Here is a 19,395-nt window from a genome sequence, read left to right as displayed (position 1 = left end):
ACAGAATGATTATTTGAATTACAGTATGTGTAACTTTGCTAGTCTCTGGACAGTAGCTTTTATCACCTTGATCTTAAAAGAATGTTGTATGACATAAACTAATATCTATCTGATATATTTTTAAAGAACAGCAGTTAGTAGTGTTCTGTATTCAAAGGCTACTGTAGCTGCTTGAGACAAAGCTGCTGATTTAATCATATACATTTATCCAGCCAGCAAGTGTAAATACAGTAGAACCTGAGAGTTACAAACACCAGAGTTACATTCAGTCAACCACACACCTCATTTGGAACCGGAAGTACGCAATCAGGCAAGCAGGCAGACGCTGTGCAAATCATTACTGGATCAAACTCTGTGAAGAGATACAGAGAGCTTCAGACACAGGAAACCTCAAAGTCCTGTATGATGGTCTGAAGAAAGCTATTAGTTCCACTGTCAACAAGGTTGCCCCACTCAAATCACTCAGTGGTGAAATCATTACAGATAAAAGCAAACAGTTGTCTTGTTGTGTCAAACACTATTCAGAGCTATATGTAGATGAAAGAAACATCACCACCGAATCACTGGATCAAATACCAACTCTACAGGCCATGTCAGAGCTAGATGTGGAGCCCACTGTAGAAGAGCTAAGAAAGGCCATTGATTTGCTGTCAAGTGGCAAGGCTCCTGGAAAAGATGGCATCCTAGCGGAAATCCTCAAGTGCGGGAAAGACAGCCTATTACCATATGTGCCAAGTTTCTAATCTGCCGGGGATGCTCCCACCCCGGCTCTGCCCAAGCCCCGCCTCCATTCCACTCCTTCCCCCAATGCCCCACCCCCACCCTGCTTGTTCCCACCCCTGCCCTGCCCCCACCATGCCTCTTCCTCTCCCCGCCCCACCTCTTCCCTTCCAGTTCTGTCCCCTCCCTCAAGTGTGCTGTGCCCTCGCTCCTCCCCCTCCCTCCCAGCACCTCCTGATGCTGCGAAACAGCTGAGCTGTGGAAGGTGCGGGGAAGGAGGGGGAGGTTCTGATGAGGGGCTGCCTGTGGGGGCTCAGTGCCCACCATTTTTTTCCTGAGGGTGCTCCAACCTCGGAGCACCCACAGAGTCGGCACCTATGCCTATTACCATATCTTCTTCGGCTGCTACTTAATTGCTGGAAAGAGGGTGAGGTACCACAAGAGACGCGTGACACAAACATCATTATTTTGTATAAAAATAAAAGCGAAAAGGACCACTGAAACAACTACAGGGGTATCTTGCTACTAAGGGTATGTCTACACTACGGAATAAGGTCGAATTTATAGAAGTCGTTTTTTTAGAAATAGGTTTTATATATTCGAGTGTGTGTGTCCCCACAGAAAATGCTCTGAGTGCATTAAGTGCATTAACTCAGCGGAGTGCTTCCACAGTACCGAGGCTAGAGTCGACTTCCGGAGCGTTGCACTGTGGGTAGCTATCCCACAGTTCCCGCAGTCTCCGCTGCCCATTGGAATTCTGGGTTGAGATCCCAATGCCTGATGGGGCTAAAACATTGTCGCGGGTGGTTCTGGGTACATATTGTCAGGCCCCCCTTCCCTCCCTCCCTCCGTGAAAGCAAGGGCAGATAATCGTTTCGCGCCTTTTTTCCTGAGTTACCTGTGCAGACGCCATACCACGGCAAGCATGGAGCCCGCTCAGGTAACCGTCACCGTATGTCTCCTGGGTGCTGGCAGACGCGGTACGGCATTGCTACACAGTAGCAGCAACCCATTGCCTTCTGGCAGCAGACGGTGCAATACGACTGATAGCCGTCCTCGTCGTGTCCGAGGTGCTCCTGGCCACGTCGGCTGGGAGCGCCTGGACAGACATGGGCGCAGGGACTAAATTTGGAGTGACTTGACCGGGTCATTCTCTTTAGTCCTGCAGTCAGTCCTATTGAACCGTCTTATGGTGAGCAGGCAGGCGATACGGATTGCTAGCAGTCATACTGTACCATCTTCTGCCGGGCAGGCAAGAGATGAGGATGGCTAGCAGTCGTATTGTACCGTCTTCTGCCGGGCAGGCAAGAGATGAGAATGGCTAGCAGTCGTACTGTACCATCTTCTGCCGAGCAGCCATGAGATGTGGATGGCATGCAGTCCTTCTGCACCGTCTGCTGCCAGCCAAAGATGTAAAAGATAGATGGAGTGGATCAAAACAAGAAATAGACCAGATTTGTTTTGTACTCATTTGCCTCCTCCCCCGTCTAGGGGACTCATTCCTCTAGGTCACACTGCAGTCACTCACAGAGAAGGTGCAGCGAGGTAAATCTAGCCATGTATCAATCAGAGGCCAGGCTAACCTCCTTGTTCCAATAAGAACAATAACTTAGGTGCACCATTTCTTACTGGAACCCTCCGTGAAGTCCTGCCTGAAATACTCCTTGATGTAAAGCCACCCTCTTTGTTGATTTTAGCTCCCTGAAGCCAACCCTGTAAGCCGTGTCGTCAGTCGCCCCTCCCTCCGTCAGAGCAACAGCAGACAATTGTTCCGCGCCATTTTTCTGTGCGGACGCCATACCAAGGCAAGCATGGAGGCCGCTCAGCTCACTTTGGCAATTAGGAGCACATTAAACACCACATGCATTATCCAGCGGTATATGCAGCACCAGAACCTGGCAAAGCGATACCGGGCGAGGAGGCGACGTCAGCGCGGTCACGTGAGTGATCAGGACATGGACACAGATTTCTCTGAAAGCATGGGCCCTGCCAATGCATGCATCATGGTGCTAATGGGGCAGGTTCATGCTGTGGAACGCCGATTCTAGGCTCGGGAAACAAGCACAGACTGGTGGGACCGCATAGTGTTGCAGGTCTGAGACGATTCCCAGTGGCTGCGAAACTTTCGCATGCGTAAGGGCACTTTCATGGAACTTTGTGACTTGCTTTCCCCTGCCCGGAGGCGCATGAATACCAAGATGAGAGCAGCCCTCACAGTTGAGAAGCGAGTGGCGATAGCCCTGTGGAAGCTTGCAACGCCAGACAGCTACCGGTCAGTTGGGAATCAATTTGGAGTGGGCAAATCTACTGTTGGGGCTGCTGTGATGCAAGTAGCCCACGCAATCAAAGATCTGCTGATATCAACGGTAGTGACCCTGGGAAATGTGCAGGTCATAGTGGATGGCTTTGCTGCAATGGGATTCCCTAACTGTGGTGGGGCCATAGACGGAACCCATATCCCTATCTTGGCACTGGAGCACCAAGCCGGCGAGTACATAAACCGCAATGGGTACTTTTCAATAGTGCTGCAAGCTCTGGTGGATCACAAGGGACGTTTCACCAACATCAACGTGGGATGGCCGGGAAAGGTACATGACGCTCGCATCTTCAGGAACTCTGGTCTGTTTCAAAAGCTGCAGGAAGGGACTTTATTCCCAGACCAGAAAATAACTGTTGGGGATGTTGAAATGCCCTCCCCAGAAACCTTTTGCAAAGGCTGTGGGAGTACATCCAGGAGAGCCGCGAATGCCAGGGCAAAGTAATCCTTTCACATGCTTGCTTTTAAACCATGTATAGTATTTTAAAAGGTACACTCACTGGAGGTCCCTTCTCCGCCTGCCGGGTCCAGGAGGCAGCCTTGGGTGGGTTCGGGGGGTACTGGCTCCAGGTCCAGGGTGAGAAACAGTTCCTGGCTGTCAGGAAAACCGGTTTTTCCGCTTGCTTGCTGTGAGCTATCTACAACCTCATCATCATCATCATCATCATCATCATCATCTTCTTCGTCCCCAAAACCTGCTTCCGTATTGCCTCCATCTCCATTGAAGGAGTCAAACAACACGGCTGGGGTAGTGGTGGCTGAACCCCCTAAAATGGCATGCAGCTCATCATAGAAGCGGCATGTTTGGGGCTCTGACCCGGAGTGGCTGTTCGCCTCTCTGGTTTTCTGGTAGGCTTGCCTCAGCTCCTTCAGTTTCACGCAGCACTGCTTCGGGTCACTGTTATGGCCTCTGTCCTTCATGCCCTGGTAGATTTTGACAACGGTTTTGGCATTTCAAAAACTGGAACGGAGTTCTGATAGCACGGATTCCTCTCCCCATACAGCGATCAGATCCCGTACCTCCCGTTCGGTCCATGCTGGAGCTCTTTTGCGATTCTGGGACTCCATCATGGTCACCTCTGCTGATGAGCTCTGCATGGTCACCTGCAGCTTGCCACGCTGGCCAAACAGGAAATGAGATTCAAAAGTTCGCAGTTCTTTTCCTGTCTACCTGGCCAGTGCATCTGAGTTGAGAGTGCTGTCCAGAGCGGTCACAATGGAGCATCTGGGATAGCTCCCGGAGGCCAATACCGTCAAATTGTGTCCACAGTACCCCAAATTCGAGCCGGCAAGGCCGATTTAAGCGCTAATCCACTTGTCAGGGGTGGAGTAAGGAAATCAATTTTAAGAGCCCTTTAAGTTGAAATAAAGGGCTTCATCGTGTGGACGGGTGCAGGTTTATATCGATTTAATGCTGCTAAATTCGACCTAAAGTCCTAGTGTAGACCAGGGCTAAGTGTAGCAGGAAGAACTTTCGCAAAATTCATCTTAGTGCACCTACAACAGCTGACGAAGCATGTCTACCCTGAATCACGGTGTGGATTCAGGGCTGGAAGATCAACTACAGACATGATATTTTCTCTGCGTCAACTGCAAGAAAAGTGAAGAGAGCAAAACTGACCATTGTACGCCGCCTTTGTAGACCTAAGCAAAGCATTCAACACAGTCAGCAGAGCAGGTCTATTTGCATACTAGAAAAGATAGGATGCCCACCAACCCTGTTAAGTCTTATACATTCATTCCACAACGACATGAGAGCAACTGTCCAGTTTGATGGGTCCACTTTGGACAGCTTTGAGATGAAAAGTGGAGTGAAGCAAGGATGTGATCTTGCCTCTACACTCTTTGGAATTAGTACTCTCGAACTGTGCATTTAAGGACATACATGAAAGATAGAGTGCATCTCCACACAAGATCCGATGGGAAACTCCTTCAACCTGTCGTGCTGGCTGCTGCTTCCTGGGAATGGCGAACCGCGGCCACTGGGAGCTGCGGGGGGCCATGCCTGCGGACGGTCAATGTCAGCAAAATGTCTCATGGCCCACAATCAGACTACCCTGATGGGCCTCAGGTTGCCCACCACTGATGAAAACCAAAATGCTAGTATACCAAGCTTGCCTCCTCAGCACTGTCATGTATGGTGGGGAAACACGGACAACTTATGCCCATCAGGAGAAAAGGTTAAACAGTTTCCACCTACATTGTTTATGCCACATACGCAACACCAAATGGCAAGATAAACTCACCAACACAGAAGTTCTTTGAAGGGAAAATTTACCAAGTGTGACAGCCCTGCTCAAGCAAAGATGACTGCTCTGGCTGGGCCATCTGAGTAGGCTGGAAGACGGACGAACACCCAAGGACATGTTATATGGGGAGCTATCAGAGGAAACAAGAACAACAGGACAACCCAAGCTTCGCTATAAAGACATATGTAAGCGAGATATGAAGGAATTTGAAATTGATCTTGACCAGTGAGAAACCTTGGCAAGTGATTGTAACAAGTGGCGCTATCCTCTCCATCAGAGTATCAAAGTCCATGACAGAAGCTGACTACTACAGCTTGAAGAGAAAGGAGCCCATAGGAAGCAAGCAGCTCCGAACCAAGATACATGCATTTGCAATAATTGCTAAAGATCATGCAAATCTCATATTGAACTATTCAGTCACATGAGACATTGCAAACCATCTACATCAGAGGCTGCAATTCCCACCATCTCTCACAGACGAAAGGATGCCGACAAACTGTTAAACATAAGCTACTAAAAAAAAAAAAAGGAAAAGCAATATTTTTCTTCTGCATAGTAAAGTTTCAAAGCTGTATTAACTCAATGTTCAGTTGTGAAGTTTTGAAAGAACAATCATAATGTCTTGTTCAGAGTTATGAACAACCTCCATTCCTGAGGCATTCATGACTCTGAGATTCTACTGTAAGGATCTTTCATTTAGTTTGTGCGTTTACAATTTAATTATTTAGAAATCTTCCTAGTTAATTTCACTTGGCAGCCTCTCAACATTCTTTTGAAATGTTAATATATTTAATTTGGCTTTCAGAACATGAGTATTTAAAAAAGCATGTATACAGTGTGTACTTTTGTAACATGCACAAACAAATTTAGATAATTTGGTGGGACTTTCTTGGCTTCTGTGATTGTGACTACACAGATTTACCCAGAGGCTTATACAGTAACTGAAAAACACAACCACTTTTTTCAGGGAGAATTCTTGATATTCCATTTAAATGCAGTACTCCTTCAATTTTAGGATCAGATGTATCAGTTTTATGCAGTAAATTAAAAACATATGTTACATAAAACCAACATACTTTACATAAAACCAAAGCAGTAATTTTTCTGAGTTTTATGAAATCCTTGTAAGTGGATAGGCTAATCATAGTCTAGTTCTTCTCAGGTTTAATCTTGAAGCTTTGGACAAGGGGGCTTTTCATGCCTTCTTATTTCAAATGCTATAATATACATAAAATATTTTAAAATATTAATTAAAATGCTTAGAATATCAGTTGGTGTGTATCTGTGTCTCTTGCCTAAAAAAAATTATCATTGCTTCTGTAGTGTGAAAGAATCTCTCTCCTCTAACTTCTTGGTACTCCATTGTTTTTGCACATGTTTCACTTACTAGTCAAGTTGTGCTGATATGTGCCCACTGATATAAGATTTCTTTAGTTTTAATGGCAGTAACATATTTGTTTTTAGAATTCCAGAATGCACATATGTTGTAAATCATGTGTTGTGTATTCTTTCCTATTTCTCAGCTGTATCATTGTATAATGGCAAATTGGCATCAGATCTATGGCATAGAATTTGTGTTTTCATGATCTGATTAGTACTGCTCTTTTTCAAATGGATTCTGAACTGCTCAGTTGTGTATCATGGGCCCTAGACTGCTAACAACTCAAGGAAATTGTAAATCCTGCAGGGGCTTAGGCTAAATAAAAGAGTGCTCAAGGTGGTCCACAAGACAATGTCTCTGTTAAGATAAAGTCTTCTCTATAAAAAAAGGTTTGAAAACCCCAGCAGTATATCAGAAAGTCTTCCCCCACTCTGCCTTGAAAGTGTGCCTCAGCATTTGTCTATTCAAACTGACTGCTGAGACTAGTAATGACTGTGATCACTACAGACCTAGCCTGGAAATGAAGCAGTGGTTTATAGGAAAACACGCTTTACATTCTGTCAATCTTCTTAGCCATCTGGTTCCTCCTCTTCTGCTCTTTGAAATGCAATTACAAACTGGATTAGTATTCAGGATAATTTTTTTAACGATTAAATAGCATGAAAAATATTTTTAACTGACATTCATGCTTGTCTTGGTGAAGAATGAGCAAGCAGTAGATGTCAGAGACTTTGGGGACAGGATCAATCATGAGGGCTTCTGTTCCCAAGAGACTCAGTTTCCACTCCTTCCATAAGAGGAGAGAAACAGGAACTGGCATGAACTCCAGGAGCAGCAGTGCCCATGAAGGTCATGTTGATTTACTGATAAATAGAAATGACCAATCCCCTTCTCAAATGAGCTTACACAGTTCCTTTGAGAACTGATACCTTACCCATAATGGTACTTCGAAAGCACTGGTTCCCAGCCTTTTTGAAAGGCTGAACTTATTTACCAGAATTAAACCGTGGGTATACAACCCTGTGCCCTTATCCTACCATTCAGTTGTGGATCCTCAAACAGACAATTTAATTATGGGTCCTCTTAAACATTACTCGGACCCTGACTGTTACCCCTGCTGAGTAGGGGTTTCAATCTCAATCACAAAACAGGGATTTGGAACAAGTAAAATAGAAGGTTGATAATGTCAGCGTACTGATGCCCTGCCTGTAGGCTTTTATCATTTAGGTGTGGATAGACATTTGACCATAAGTTGTAAAAGCAAGATGAAGCAATATTAATACAGTGACTATCTCTCTTTCTTATTATGTATTATTAAATATTTATATTATGGTAGCACCCAAAGGTCACACTACAAACATGGATAAGACACTACTTGCCCTTAAGGGCTTACAATCTGCAGACCTTTTTCTACCACAAACCATGTAACTAACGAAGCTGTTCCAATTCTTCACCAGATTCATTTGTTTGTATGCTGCAACCCTGTCCCCTACCCTGTTTTGTATATTTTAGCTTGTAAACACACACAGCTTGTATCTTATTTATGTTTGTATAGCACCCAACACAACGGAGCTCAAATCTCAATTGCTGCCTTTGGGTGCTATCATTATAGGCTGGGCTGGTTGCCTGGTTAGTATTCAGATTGCCCAACACTTACCATTATAAGACCACTTACCATTACAAGAGATCCACTTCCTGGACACTACAGTACAAATAAGTGATGGTCACATAAACACCACCCTATACCAGAACCCTTCTGACCGCTATACTTACCTACATGCCTCCAGCTTTCATCCAGACCACATCACACGATCCATTGTCTGCAGCCAAGCCCTCAGATACAACCACATTTGCTCTAATCCCTCAGACAGAGACAAACACCTACAGGATCTCTATCAGGCATTGTTAAAACTACAGTACCCACCTGGGGAAGTGAAGAAACAGATTGACAGAGCCAGAAGGGTACCCAGAAGTTACCTACTACAGGACAGGCCCAACAAAGAAAGTAACAGAATGCCACTAGCCATCACCTACAGCCCCCAACTAAAGCCTCTCCAGCGCATCATCATGGATCTACAACCTATCCTGAAGGACGATCCCTCACTCTCACAGACGTTGGGAGACAGGCCAGTCCTCATGTACAGACAGCCCCCCAACCTGCAGCAAATACTCACCAGCAACAACACACCACACAACAGAAACACTAACCCAGGAACCAACCCCTGCAACAAACCCCGTTGCCAACTCTGTCCGCATATCTATTCAAGGGACACCATCATAGGACCCAACCACATCAGCCACACCATCAGGGGCTTGTTCACCTGCACATCTACCAATGTGATATATGCCATCATGTTCCAGCAATGCCCCTCTGCCACGTACATTGGCCAAACTGGACAGTCTCTACGTAAAAGAATAAATGGACACAAATCAGACATCAAGAATTGTAACATTCAAAAACCAGTAGGAGAGCACTTCAATCTCCCTGGATACTCAATAACAGACTTAAAAGTCAACTAAGAGTCCTTGTGGCACCTTAGAGACTAACAAATTTATTTGGGCATAAGCTTTCATGGTCTAGAACCCACTTCATCAGATGCATGGAGTGGAAAACACAGTGGCAGGTATATATATACATATTACATGAAAAGATGGGAGTTGCCTTATCAAGCAGGGGGTCAGTCTGATGAGACAATTCAATTAACTGTAGAATACAAAGGGAGGAAAAATCACTTTTGTAGTGGTAATGAGGGCGGTCCATTTCAAACAGTTGACAAGAAGGTGTGATCACTAAAAAGGTGATTTTTCGTCCCTTGGTATTCTACTGTTAATTGAATTGTCTCTTTAGACTGGCCCCCCTCTTGGTAAGGCAACTCCCATCTTTTCATTACTGTGTATGTTGTGACAAAGTTCCTCCTCTACCTTGGTGGGTCTTGCGCTTATTGGCAGATTTGCTCGCCTTGGAGCTTCACAGCAGCCTTCAATTTGGCCATTTTCGTGAACCCACAGTCTAGGTCAACTCCTTCTGTGTCTGACCAGGAGTTGGGAGGTTTGGGGGGAACCCAGGCCCGCCCTCTACTCTGGGTTCCAGCCCAGGGCCCTGTGGAATGCAGCTGTCTAGAGTGCCTCCTGGAACAGCTGTGTGACAGCTACAACTCCCTGGGCTACTTCCCCATGGCCTCCTCCCAACGCCTTCTTTCTCCTCACCATAGGACCTTCCTTCTGGTGTCTGATAATGCTTGTAACTCCTCAGTCCTCCAACAGTATGCGTTCTCAATCTCAGCTCCTAGTGCCTCTTGCTCCCAGCTCCTTACATGCGCACCACAAACTGAAGTGAGCTCCTTTTTAAACCCAGGTGACCTGATTAGCCTGCCTTAATTGATTCTAACAGCTTCTTCATTAGAACACCTGCAGTCAATCAGCCTGTCTGTCTTAATTGTCTCCAGAAGGTTCCTGATTGTTCTGGAACCTCCCTATTACCTTACCCAGGGAAAAGGGACCTACTTAACCTAGGGCTAATATATCTATTACTCTCCTGTAGCCATCTGGCCCGACCCTGTCACAATATATATACTTGCTGCTGTATTTTCCACTCCATGCATCTGATGAAGTGGGTTCTAGCCCACGAAAGCTTATGCCCAAATACATTTGTTAGTCTCTAAGGTGCCACAAGGACTCCGTGTTGTTTTTGCTGATACAGACTAACACAGCTACCGCTCTGAGATTTAAAAGTCGCCATTCTTCAACAAAAAAACTTCAGAAACAGAAGAACTGGAATTAATTTGCAAACTTGACACCATCAAATTAGTCCTGAATAAAGACTGGGAGTGGCTGGGTCACTACAAAAAATAATTTCCCCTCTGTTGATACTCACACTTTCTTGTCCACTGCTGGGAATGAGCCACATCCACCCTAATTGATTTGGCCTCATTAGCACTGACCCCCACTTAGTATGGAAACTCCCATCTTTTCATGTGCTGTATATTTATACCTGCTTACTGTATTTTCCACTCCATGCATCCGATGAAGTGGGTTATATCCCACGAAAGCTTATCCCCAAATAAATTTGTTATTTTCTAAGGTGCCACAAGGACTTCTCGTTTTTTTTTATTATAAGACTGTTTTCAGTTGCTTATAACTTTGCCATTCTTTAACATTTTGGGTGAAATTTTTCATGCTGGGTCTCTGCCTCAGATTGATGTTTTTTGGGAGGTGAGCAGAGGGGGAGGGAATTTCCATCAAAAGAGTTCAGTCTTTTCTGAGAATGAGACTAAGGAAAAGTATGTTGTCTTGACCAAGTTAAAAATTCTGGTGATGTTGTCTTTGAAAACTTCAAGCATAGCCATGCTTTGGAGCAGAGACTTGAAATTTGACATGGATTGGCCTTATTCTCAGGATTGCAACTTTTGCCATCCCTGTGAAGATCTGCCCAACTTTGGGCAAGTTATAAGTCTTGGAAAAATCCCAGTTTGCATGTGTTCAGTAGAGACTTGCTAGAGCTTTACAGTAAAAAAAACCTCATCTGCACTGAATATGCTTCAGCCAGGGGCTACACGGTTCTGAGCAGGACTTTCTATGCAATTGCTGCCATGGGCCAGGCTGGGGCCGGGAACAGAAACTGACAACAGCAAGATCATCTCTCCTGTGCAGTGACTGATGCCCCAGCTGGGTCCAGACAGCATGGAGGAGGAAGCTGCTGGATTCAAATACAGAGGAGACAAGAGCCAGATCCAAGGGTGGAGAGAAGCAGACTGGGACAAGGAGTCTTAGTGGGAGAGGGAAACTGGGGGTGGGAGGGAGAGTGGAATTAGTTGGGAAGGAGACAAACTGGGAACCAGTGGGGTGGGAGAAAGGAGATGAGGGGAAGAGACATGGGATCTGACGAAGAGCCAGGATGCGAGGAAGGGGAGGAACTGAGATTGGACAAGGATCTGAGGGGAGAACTGAGACTGACTGGACAAGGAGCCAGTTGGTGGTGGTGATGAGGGGACTGATTGGGCAAGAATTCTATTCCAGGAGACTGGGACTCTGAGCTTGTGGGGTGGGGGGAAGGAGGAAGGCAACTGGACTCGGTATGCAGAGGACACAGACGGATGGGACAAGGAGCCAGAGTAGGGGAATGGAACTGGCTGGGCAAGGGGACAGGGGGCAAAGAGTTGGGTGTGAGTGGGGAGACCTGGGATTCTCTGAGCAAGGAACACAGACTGGGAGTGGGGACTAGGAGGAAGACTGGGAGAGTGAGTCCAGAGGGGGAAACTAGGGCTGTCTGAGCGCTGGGATTGGGATGGGAAGCCTGAGAAGTGAGATTGGGACTGGTTAAACGAGGAGACGGTGCAAGGAGCCAGTAGTGAGAGTCAGGATGGGGACGTGGACAGTCTGGAGTGGATGTGGCAGAATGGGTCAAGCTTGTGGGGAACGGGCAGAAGACTTTGTGCTCCATAGAGCACACTCCTGTCCAGAGGCTGGAATGGAACGCAAGATTCCTGAGTTTCAGCATTCCCCTGCTGTCAGCAAATATCTGTGAAATGCAGTGGCAAAGTGTGTTTCATGTCCCTCTAGTGCTGCTCCACATAGAATTAAAGTTGCCTGTGTAGCTGACATTTCTTAATTTTTGAGTGTTTGACTTTGCAACCTTAATGTCCTTTTAACATAGGGGGTGTGTGTTTGTAGGTGTGTGTGGGGGGGTATGTGTGTGTGTGTAATAACAGAAATGTTTACTAATAATAGCCATGTGCCGGTGGTGAAAAACTGCTGTTTTAAGCATACAGCATGATATACATCCTTCAGACTCAATTGTGCCATTTAAGCACAGTCACACCACCCCAGGGGGAACACCATGAGGCACTGTGCAGCATGCCTTCCTGAGCTGCTTGACATATGCAGGTTGTTCATTGCTGTACACCTTTATGAGGCTAGCCAGGGTGTGTGTGTTTCTCCCAATAGAAATAGAAATGTAGTTGCCCCTAAACTCCAATTCTGTTTGACCCATCAGCAGGCCATTGGTGTTGGGATGGCTCTTTATGCTATTCTTACTGCACATCACTCTCCCTCCGTGTCCTAGCTAGGCACAATCTAGCCCTTTCTGAAATTAATAGCAATAATGTACTGAATTGCTTTGGGTATGTTGTCTGTGGGATCAAACTTACTTTGTTACAAGTACCTTGCATGGCTATGACCTACCATAGTTATCCATGTCTCCACTTCTGGTAACACAGTTGCCTTTGTCATTAGATACTTTGCATTGCAAACTGAAATCATGTAAATGGTGGTTTTTGTAGCTGCAGAAATACTGACTTTTTTGTGTCTTTACTTACAGCTTTTAAGAGAATTGAAGCACCCCAATGTGATTGCATTACAGAAGGTTTTCCTTTCTCACAGTGATAGAAAGGTTTGGCTGCTGTTTGATTATGCTGAACATGATTTGTGGGTAAGTGCAATTTTCCTGTATTTTTAAAATATTTATACAACATTCATATGTGACACTGATATGTGTCTGTGTATAATATAGTTAAGGTTGTAACTGAGCATGTATTATAAGCCCAGTTTTGGCCTTCCCTCTAATATCCATGAAAAATGCCATATCAGCTTCAAAAATGAAGATTAGCTTTGAAGGCAAGATTGAATATTCTTACCAGATTTGAAGGGAATAGGTTATGGGGTTCCCAAATTGTCACCCTAAAATAGAAGTGTGAAGAAGCTTTCCACGCTTTCTTTTTGCAACTTTTGTTACAAAAATTAAGTGAGAGAGAGAGATTAGTTTACTGGCTTCCCATATCAATATCTAGTGTGGAAAACCAAAATCCAGTTGTCTTACACTCTAATTTCAAAGTTTATTAATGTCTGAATTTGTAATGTTGCTATGAGTGAGGCCTGTTCCACTGAGTTTAGAGTAGGATATGAAATGATTTCTGGAGATTTTTTAAAATGAAAACTTACATCTCTCGCCCATTTCCTCATAGTGATAGCATGTCAATGGCAGAAAGGGAATTTTTCCACCAAAAGTCTAATGATATTTGGTTTGATCTGTTATAGACTGAGGTTTGTTACAACATTGTGTTTTGGATTTGGGTACAGATTCTCAAGCTCCATTTCCCCATCCAAAATATATGGGCTGCTTAGATCTGGGGGCTTGGCTCAGGCCCAGAAGAGAACAAAACATCCTAAGAGTAATTTGTGGTGAATAAGTTCCTTTGAAAATGTTCTTCCCACTTCTGTCCTTACCATTGTCAGTCTCAATGTTATTACAAAGGCATCACTAATATGGAAGTTAGCATTACTAACAATATGTTTAATGTCAGTGGCAGATTGTTGAATTGCTTGTAATTACAAGTATATTAGATAATGAGAGCTATTTATACAAGACATTATCAGAAGTTCACTACTGAGGAAAGTAAACACAGACTATGCACAAAGTAAAAGAAAACTTAGATCACTCTGATCAACTCATGAGATTTAATCCTCCTGCATATAATCTAGTTGAATCAACTTGCTCTGAAATGGTGACAGTCTTGCACTGAGTCACTTCTGAAGGTTCATCAAAATCAAATTACACAAAAATGTGTGTACTCTACATATATTTCCATTCTACATATTATAATTTTACATGCATATAATTTAAATAATTCTGTCCATCAGTTGAATTTACTTGTTTTTTAGAAAAAAGAAAAGGAGTACTGGTGGCACCTTAGAGACTAACAAATTTATTTGAGCATAAGCTTTTGTGAGCTACTGCTCACTTCATCGGATGCATTCAGTGGGCTTATGCTCAAATAAATTTGTTAGTCTCTAATGTGCCACAAGTACTCCTTTTCTTTTTGTGAATACAAACTAACACGGCTGCTACTCTGAAACTTGGTTAGTCTCTAAGGTGCCACAAGTACTCCTTTTCTTTTTGTTTTTTAGAGTAACCACAAGAACCATTTTACTGCTGCATTGAGTGGCATGTTCAAGAACCCTTTTCACCAACCTTTGCTATTCTAAATTTTTTGTGTGTGTGGTATTCATATTGTGTAAAAAAAAAAAAAAACACCACATGGCTAATAGATGAGGAATCACTATGTTTTAATGTTCTCACCACTCCTTATGGGTCTGGCTGTTGTTTAGTCATAGTCCCAGTTTGGTTAATTGATATATATTATTTGAGATGTAATGTTTGTTACCCTAGCAGTTTCTGGCCTCTGACTTTCTCCTTACTCCTTTCTGTGCAATATGTGGTAATCAAATAATTTTCCTTTCCCATGCACCTGATCATGTCTCTCCACTTTTTAATCTTTACAAGAACTTTCCCTCTTCCTCTGCATAAAATTAGTTACATTCAAGGCTCTCCATAACTTGGTTCTCGCCTAAAGCTTTGGCCTCATCTCCTCTAAAAGCCTCTTGTTCCTTCCATTTCTCCCCAGCATCACTCCTAACTTCCCCCTTTGTCTCTTTTGCTCACTCCCAACTTTGTGTCTTTTTTCATGCTGCCTCCAACAGCCTCCCAGTTAACGTACGTAAAGCTCCTTCACACTCCTCCTTCAAAAAGCTCCTTAAAATCCCACATTTTGTGAATCATTTCAGTAGTAATGTCCACTTGTTTCTGTGTTGTGATGTTTTGCATTTCCTGTACTGCACAACTTGAGCCCTTAAACCTTTTGGGGAAGAGAACTTACTTGTTTTGCATAGGTTTTTTACTAAACAATACTATATACTCTCACAGTGTTACCCCAAACAAAATAAGTATATTTAATGCCTATATCCATCTGAAAATATATATATATATTTTAAATTGTGGGATAATAGATGTGCTTTCACTAAAGAGAGATACACAGATGATCAACATTTTCAAATTTGGGTGCCTAAAGTTAGTTACCCAAATCCATATTTAAGCACCTAAATTAGTGTGTCCTGATCATTAAAGTTGCTAATCATCTGCAACTCTTAATGGCTTCAGTGGGAACTGTAAATGCGCATCACTTATAAAGATCAGGCCACTTTAATTAAAGTGGTTATCTTTAGGCTCCTATGCTAGAAAATTTTGGCCAGAGATGAATAATGAAGTATGCCGGATATTATCTTCTTCTATATATTTTGTAGTACAATAAAAATTCAACCTATTTTAATGAACAAAAATTATGAATAGAAGCCCAGTCGTTAAGGGGAAGAGTCTTTGGATTCAGATGATGATTATATTTTATTAAAATACTTTTGTGATGGGCAAAAACAAACACTACTTATTTTTGTTCAGCGTTTTTAATACAGATATATCATAGATCACCTCACATTTGGTGACAAATGTAGTAAACTACAAAGTTTACTTGTAATTTATGTTAGTAGTTGTAATTTATCTTGTTAGCATCTGTGGTTGGCATAAGGAAGAGGCGAAGAGAGCTGTAATAACTTAAAAACATTTAAGTCTTTATCAATATTTGTATTATCCCCCCCTGCAAACATATTAACTACTCACTCACTAGCTAATATAATCACACTGAATCCCCAAAACACCTCCCAAATTTTACCAGACAGGCAAAACAAAATAATTCACATGATTTGAAGAAGCAAGAAAGCATAAACTTTGGCCATGTAGCAATTCGTTGAACCAATACATAGTCATACTTGGTTTTATACTTTAATTCCCAAATCCTCAATATAATCCACATATGGTTTCCGTATGTTTTTAAAGCCTATCCTGTGTTCTTTCAGTCTATCTTTCAAATGATGCAACCTGAAGTTAGGTTAGCCAACCCTTATTCCTCTCTTGGGGATGTATTTTCCTTACAAAGTCTAATGGCTATTCTTTTTGGTCACTTTTAATCTAATTTAAATCCAGGTTGTCTTTCTTGATTTAATGATCTTCAGATTAGAAGTATTATTAGTTTTACATATCACTGAGCTAGTCATAAAGACCATGTGCAGAATGATGGCTATGTTTGCAATTGCTCCTTTCGAATCCACATGTATGACTGTACCGTCCTATAAAATGTGTTTCATGGATTAAACATATCCAAGAAAAGTGTAAATACCTAAACCTTCTACCTGTTTTCTGCAATGCCCAATGCTTACCATGTAAAATTTTTTAAAAAGACAATTTTAAATGTCTCTCTTTCTGTTTTATAATTAAGGAACTTTGTTGACCTATTCAGTTTTCATATAATTTTCCTTATTCTGTCCTAGTTTAAGGTTTTATACTGCTGCATGTCACTTCCTTTCTGGGTCATAAGCATTTGACATCACTTTTAAAATTTATAAGAAACAAATTAAATGTGTGATGGCCACTAAATTCAACTTTTCTTAGTAACATTTTTTTTAAAGGCCACAGATGAGATCTGGCTAGAGATGAGGTTTTTATGGGTAACAGTTATGTATTTATTACCTTCCAGCAGGTCAGAAATGTGTAGGATTCCCAGCTACACCAATAAACCATATGCCATTGTAACCCACCCAACTTCTGGGTTTGGTTCTCTGTCCCATTGACTGGCATTGAGGCCACTTAGAGAGAAATTAATGAGTCTGCTCTACACCCTTAGTTAAGAACTACATGGCTTTTAGCTCATGCAGTAGAGGCTCATGCATTTAGCTCCAGAGGTCCCAGGTTTAATCCCACCTGCGGATGAGGGGGGCCTGTCGGTGTTACACCATTACCTTTTTAATATTAATATTCCCTTTACATGCTGTTTGATTGAAATATTCAACAGATCTCTCCATCCTATGTATTATATTATTCATCCTTTCTATTTGCTTAACTAGATTCCTGCTCTTAAAGAAAATTAATATCCATTTTTCTGTCCTGAATTGGTGAGATATCTTTCCTTCTGTAGCTTATGGCTCAGAGCTGATCCTCAATGAGTTTATCTGCAGATACCAGTGAAACTGTTAAAATAAAAAATAGTTGTTGCATATGATATGAAATAATGTTGGATGTTAATCTATTACACATAGTCTGCCTTTTTAAATTAAAGAAAAAGGTTATAAGGATGCAGGGGTTGTCTTTAATATATGATTTTCATCTAGTAATAGAAATGAGAAATCCTATTATCCTCATTTAGTTTAGAAAGAAAGCACAAAGGATCCTCTTTGGATCCAAACTTCCTAATTCCAATTGACTCAGCATTCAAATAAAGATTTACAATTTCACATATCAAACTTTCAAGGAAATAGTCTTGTATTCTTACTATTAATTTAATAATGGTGGTGAAGCGCGTGCTAGTAAGTACATATAGTACTGCAAATTTAAGTGGATTCCATCAACATTTTCCAATATTTAAGTCATACTCAGATCTGGTGCAATTCCATTGGTTTTACTTGGTTACATTAAGTCTGATTTTAGCTCTTACTCATAAGGATAGCTCAAGCCCAAATATTTTTACATTACTTAAATGTAGGCTTGGCAAGCCAGTTAATTGACCACCTATTATTTGACCACGGTCAAGTATTGTCAAATATTTCAGCAAGAATCCTCTGATCTACGGTGGATAAAGATTGATGATTTAAAAAAAATCAGATTTTTTATTTAAATTGGATTTTTAAAATTTTGTTATTAAATTATCATTTGTTTTTAAAAGTCAGTTTAAACTAAAAACTGAATTTAATACAAAATATGTCAAGACCTAAATTTATTATAATCTCTTAAAATATTTAAATAAAAATGTTGAATCCATGAGTTTCTACAAAAACTTTGAGTAAAAGGCTGCTTTTCTAGGTAAAGAAAGAATTGGGAAAAACATTCAGCTTTTGAGGTCAAGCTTTGTAAATGTGGCACAACAGTTCATATACTGTATTAAGGGCTTAATCCTGTGGGGACCTAGAGGCTGTGCTACTGGGTGTAAGAGACTTGCAAAGTCATCCAAGGTATTGGGGCCTAGCTTCTGACTCCAAGAGACACCAACACGTAACTCATCAAGATGGATCACAGAGCCCACTTAGATACTCCTATTTTATAGCTTTTCCCTACCTCAGCTTTGATAGGCTCAGTTTTCAATTTAAAGAAAATCACACCATTGAACAGATGGAAGTCTCATGGTAAGCACTTGGGACCTGAGTTTGCTGAAGTGCTAAACCAACTTCTGACAGCAATAGCCTCTTCTGTAGGCACAAAAGGAATATTTTCTTCATTTGGACTAATTCATTCAAAGTTGATAAATTGATTGGGAGTTGAAGAAACTGGAAAATTCATCTTTCTTTTCTCATCATGAATAAAAATGAGGAGGAAGCAGATGAGATCTGCTAGTTTTAAAAGTTTGAAGGATAGCCTGAGTAGCTTATCTTCAACAGGCTTAAGACTGGTCTATGCTGCAAACATAGGTCAGGTTAACAGGGCTGTGAAAAAGTTTCTCTCAGCAAGGGCAAGGCGTGGGGGGGGGTGCAGGTTCATTCCTGGTTCTTACTCCTTCTCACATAGCTTAGGGGCCCTAGCATCCCCAGAAGGTGTGAGGCTCACCCCTACAGAGTTCTGGGTCTGGAGACACTGAGGGAGGAAGGGTAGTTCTGGCTAGGCTTCATCCTTCCCCCTTTCCTCAATGCTATAGTACTTGCTGAAGGCTGCTTTTGTGTCTGCTCTGCCAGACTGACAGTTTTTCTGCTACTGTGGAAGATGGTATGCTGGAAGAGAAGGGTCACTGATCTAAGCTGGTATAACATTTCATAGGTTCTAAGAAAAAAGACACAGTGAAAACTATGCTGGACATGGTGTGAGGGGTTGTGAGGTGTTCAGTGCTTATATGCTGATCCAAAAAAGAATTAACTAACTTCAT

General features: G+C 42.4%; 1 protein-coding gene across 1 annotated transcript in view; it reads left to right on the top strand.

Annotated features, from left to right (window-relative positions):
- CDK19 (cyclin dependent kinase 19) overlaps positions 1-19,395 on the top strand; it is a 234,114-nt gene that overhangs the window by 117,469 nt on the left and 97,250 nt on the right. The window contains 1 exon segment of the mRNA XM_077812943.1: positions 12,984-13,094. Within this exon segment, the coding sequence (XP_077669069.1) occupies positions 12,984-13,094 (111 nt within the window).

The sequence above is a fragment of the Eretmochelys imbricata genome, chromosome 3 (genome assembly GCF_965152235.1).
Source record: "Eretmochelys imbricata isolate rEreImb1 chromosome 3, rEreImb1.hap1, whole genome shotgun sequence".
Classification (NCBI taxonomy): domain Eukaryota; kingdom Metazoa; phylum Chordata; order Testudines; family Cheloniidae; genus Eretmochelys; species Eretmochelys imbricata.
Note: the sequence above shows the minus strand (reverse complement) of the source record. Positions and strands in the feature narration are given on the sequence as shown.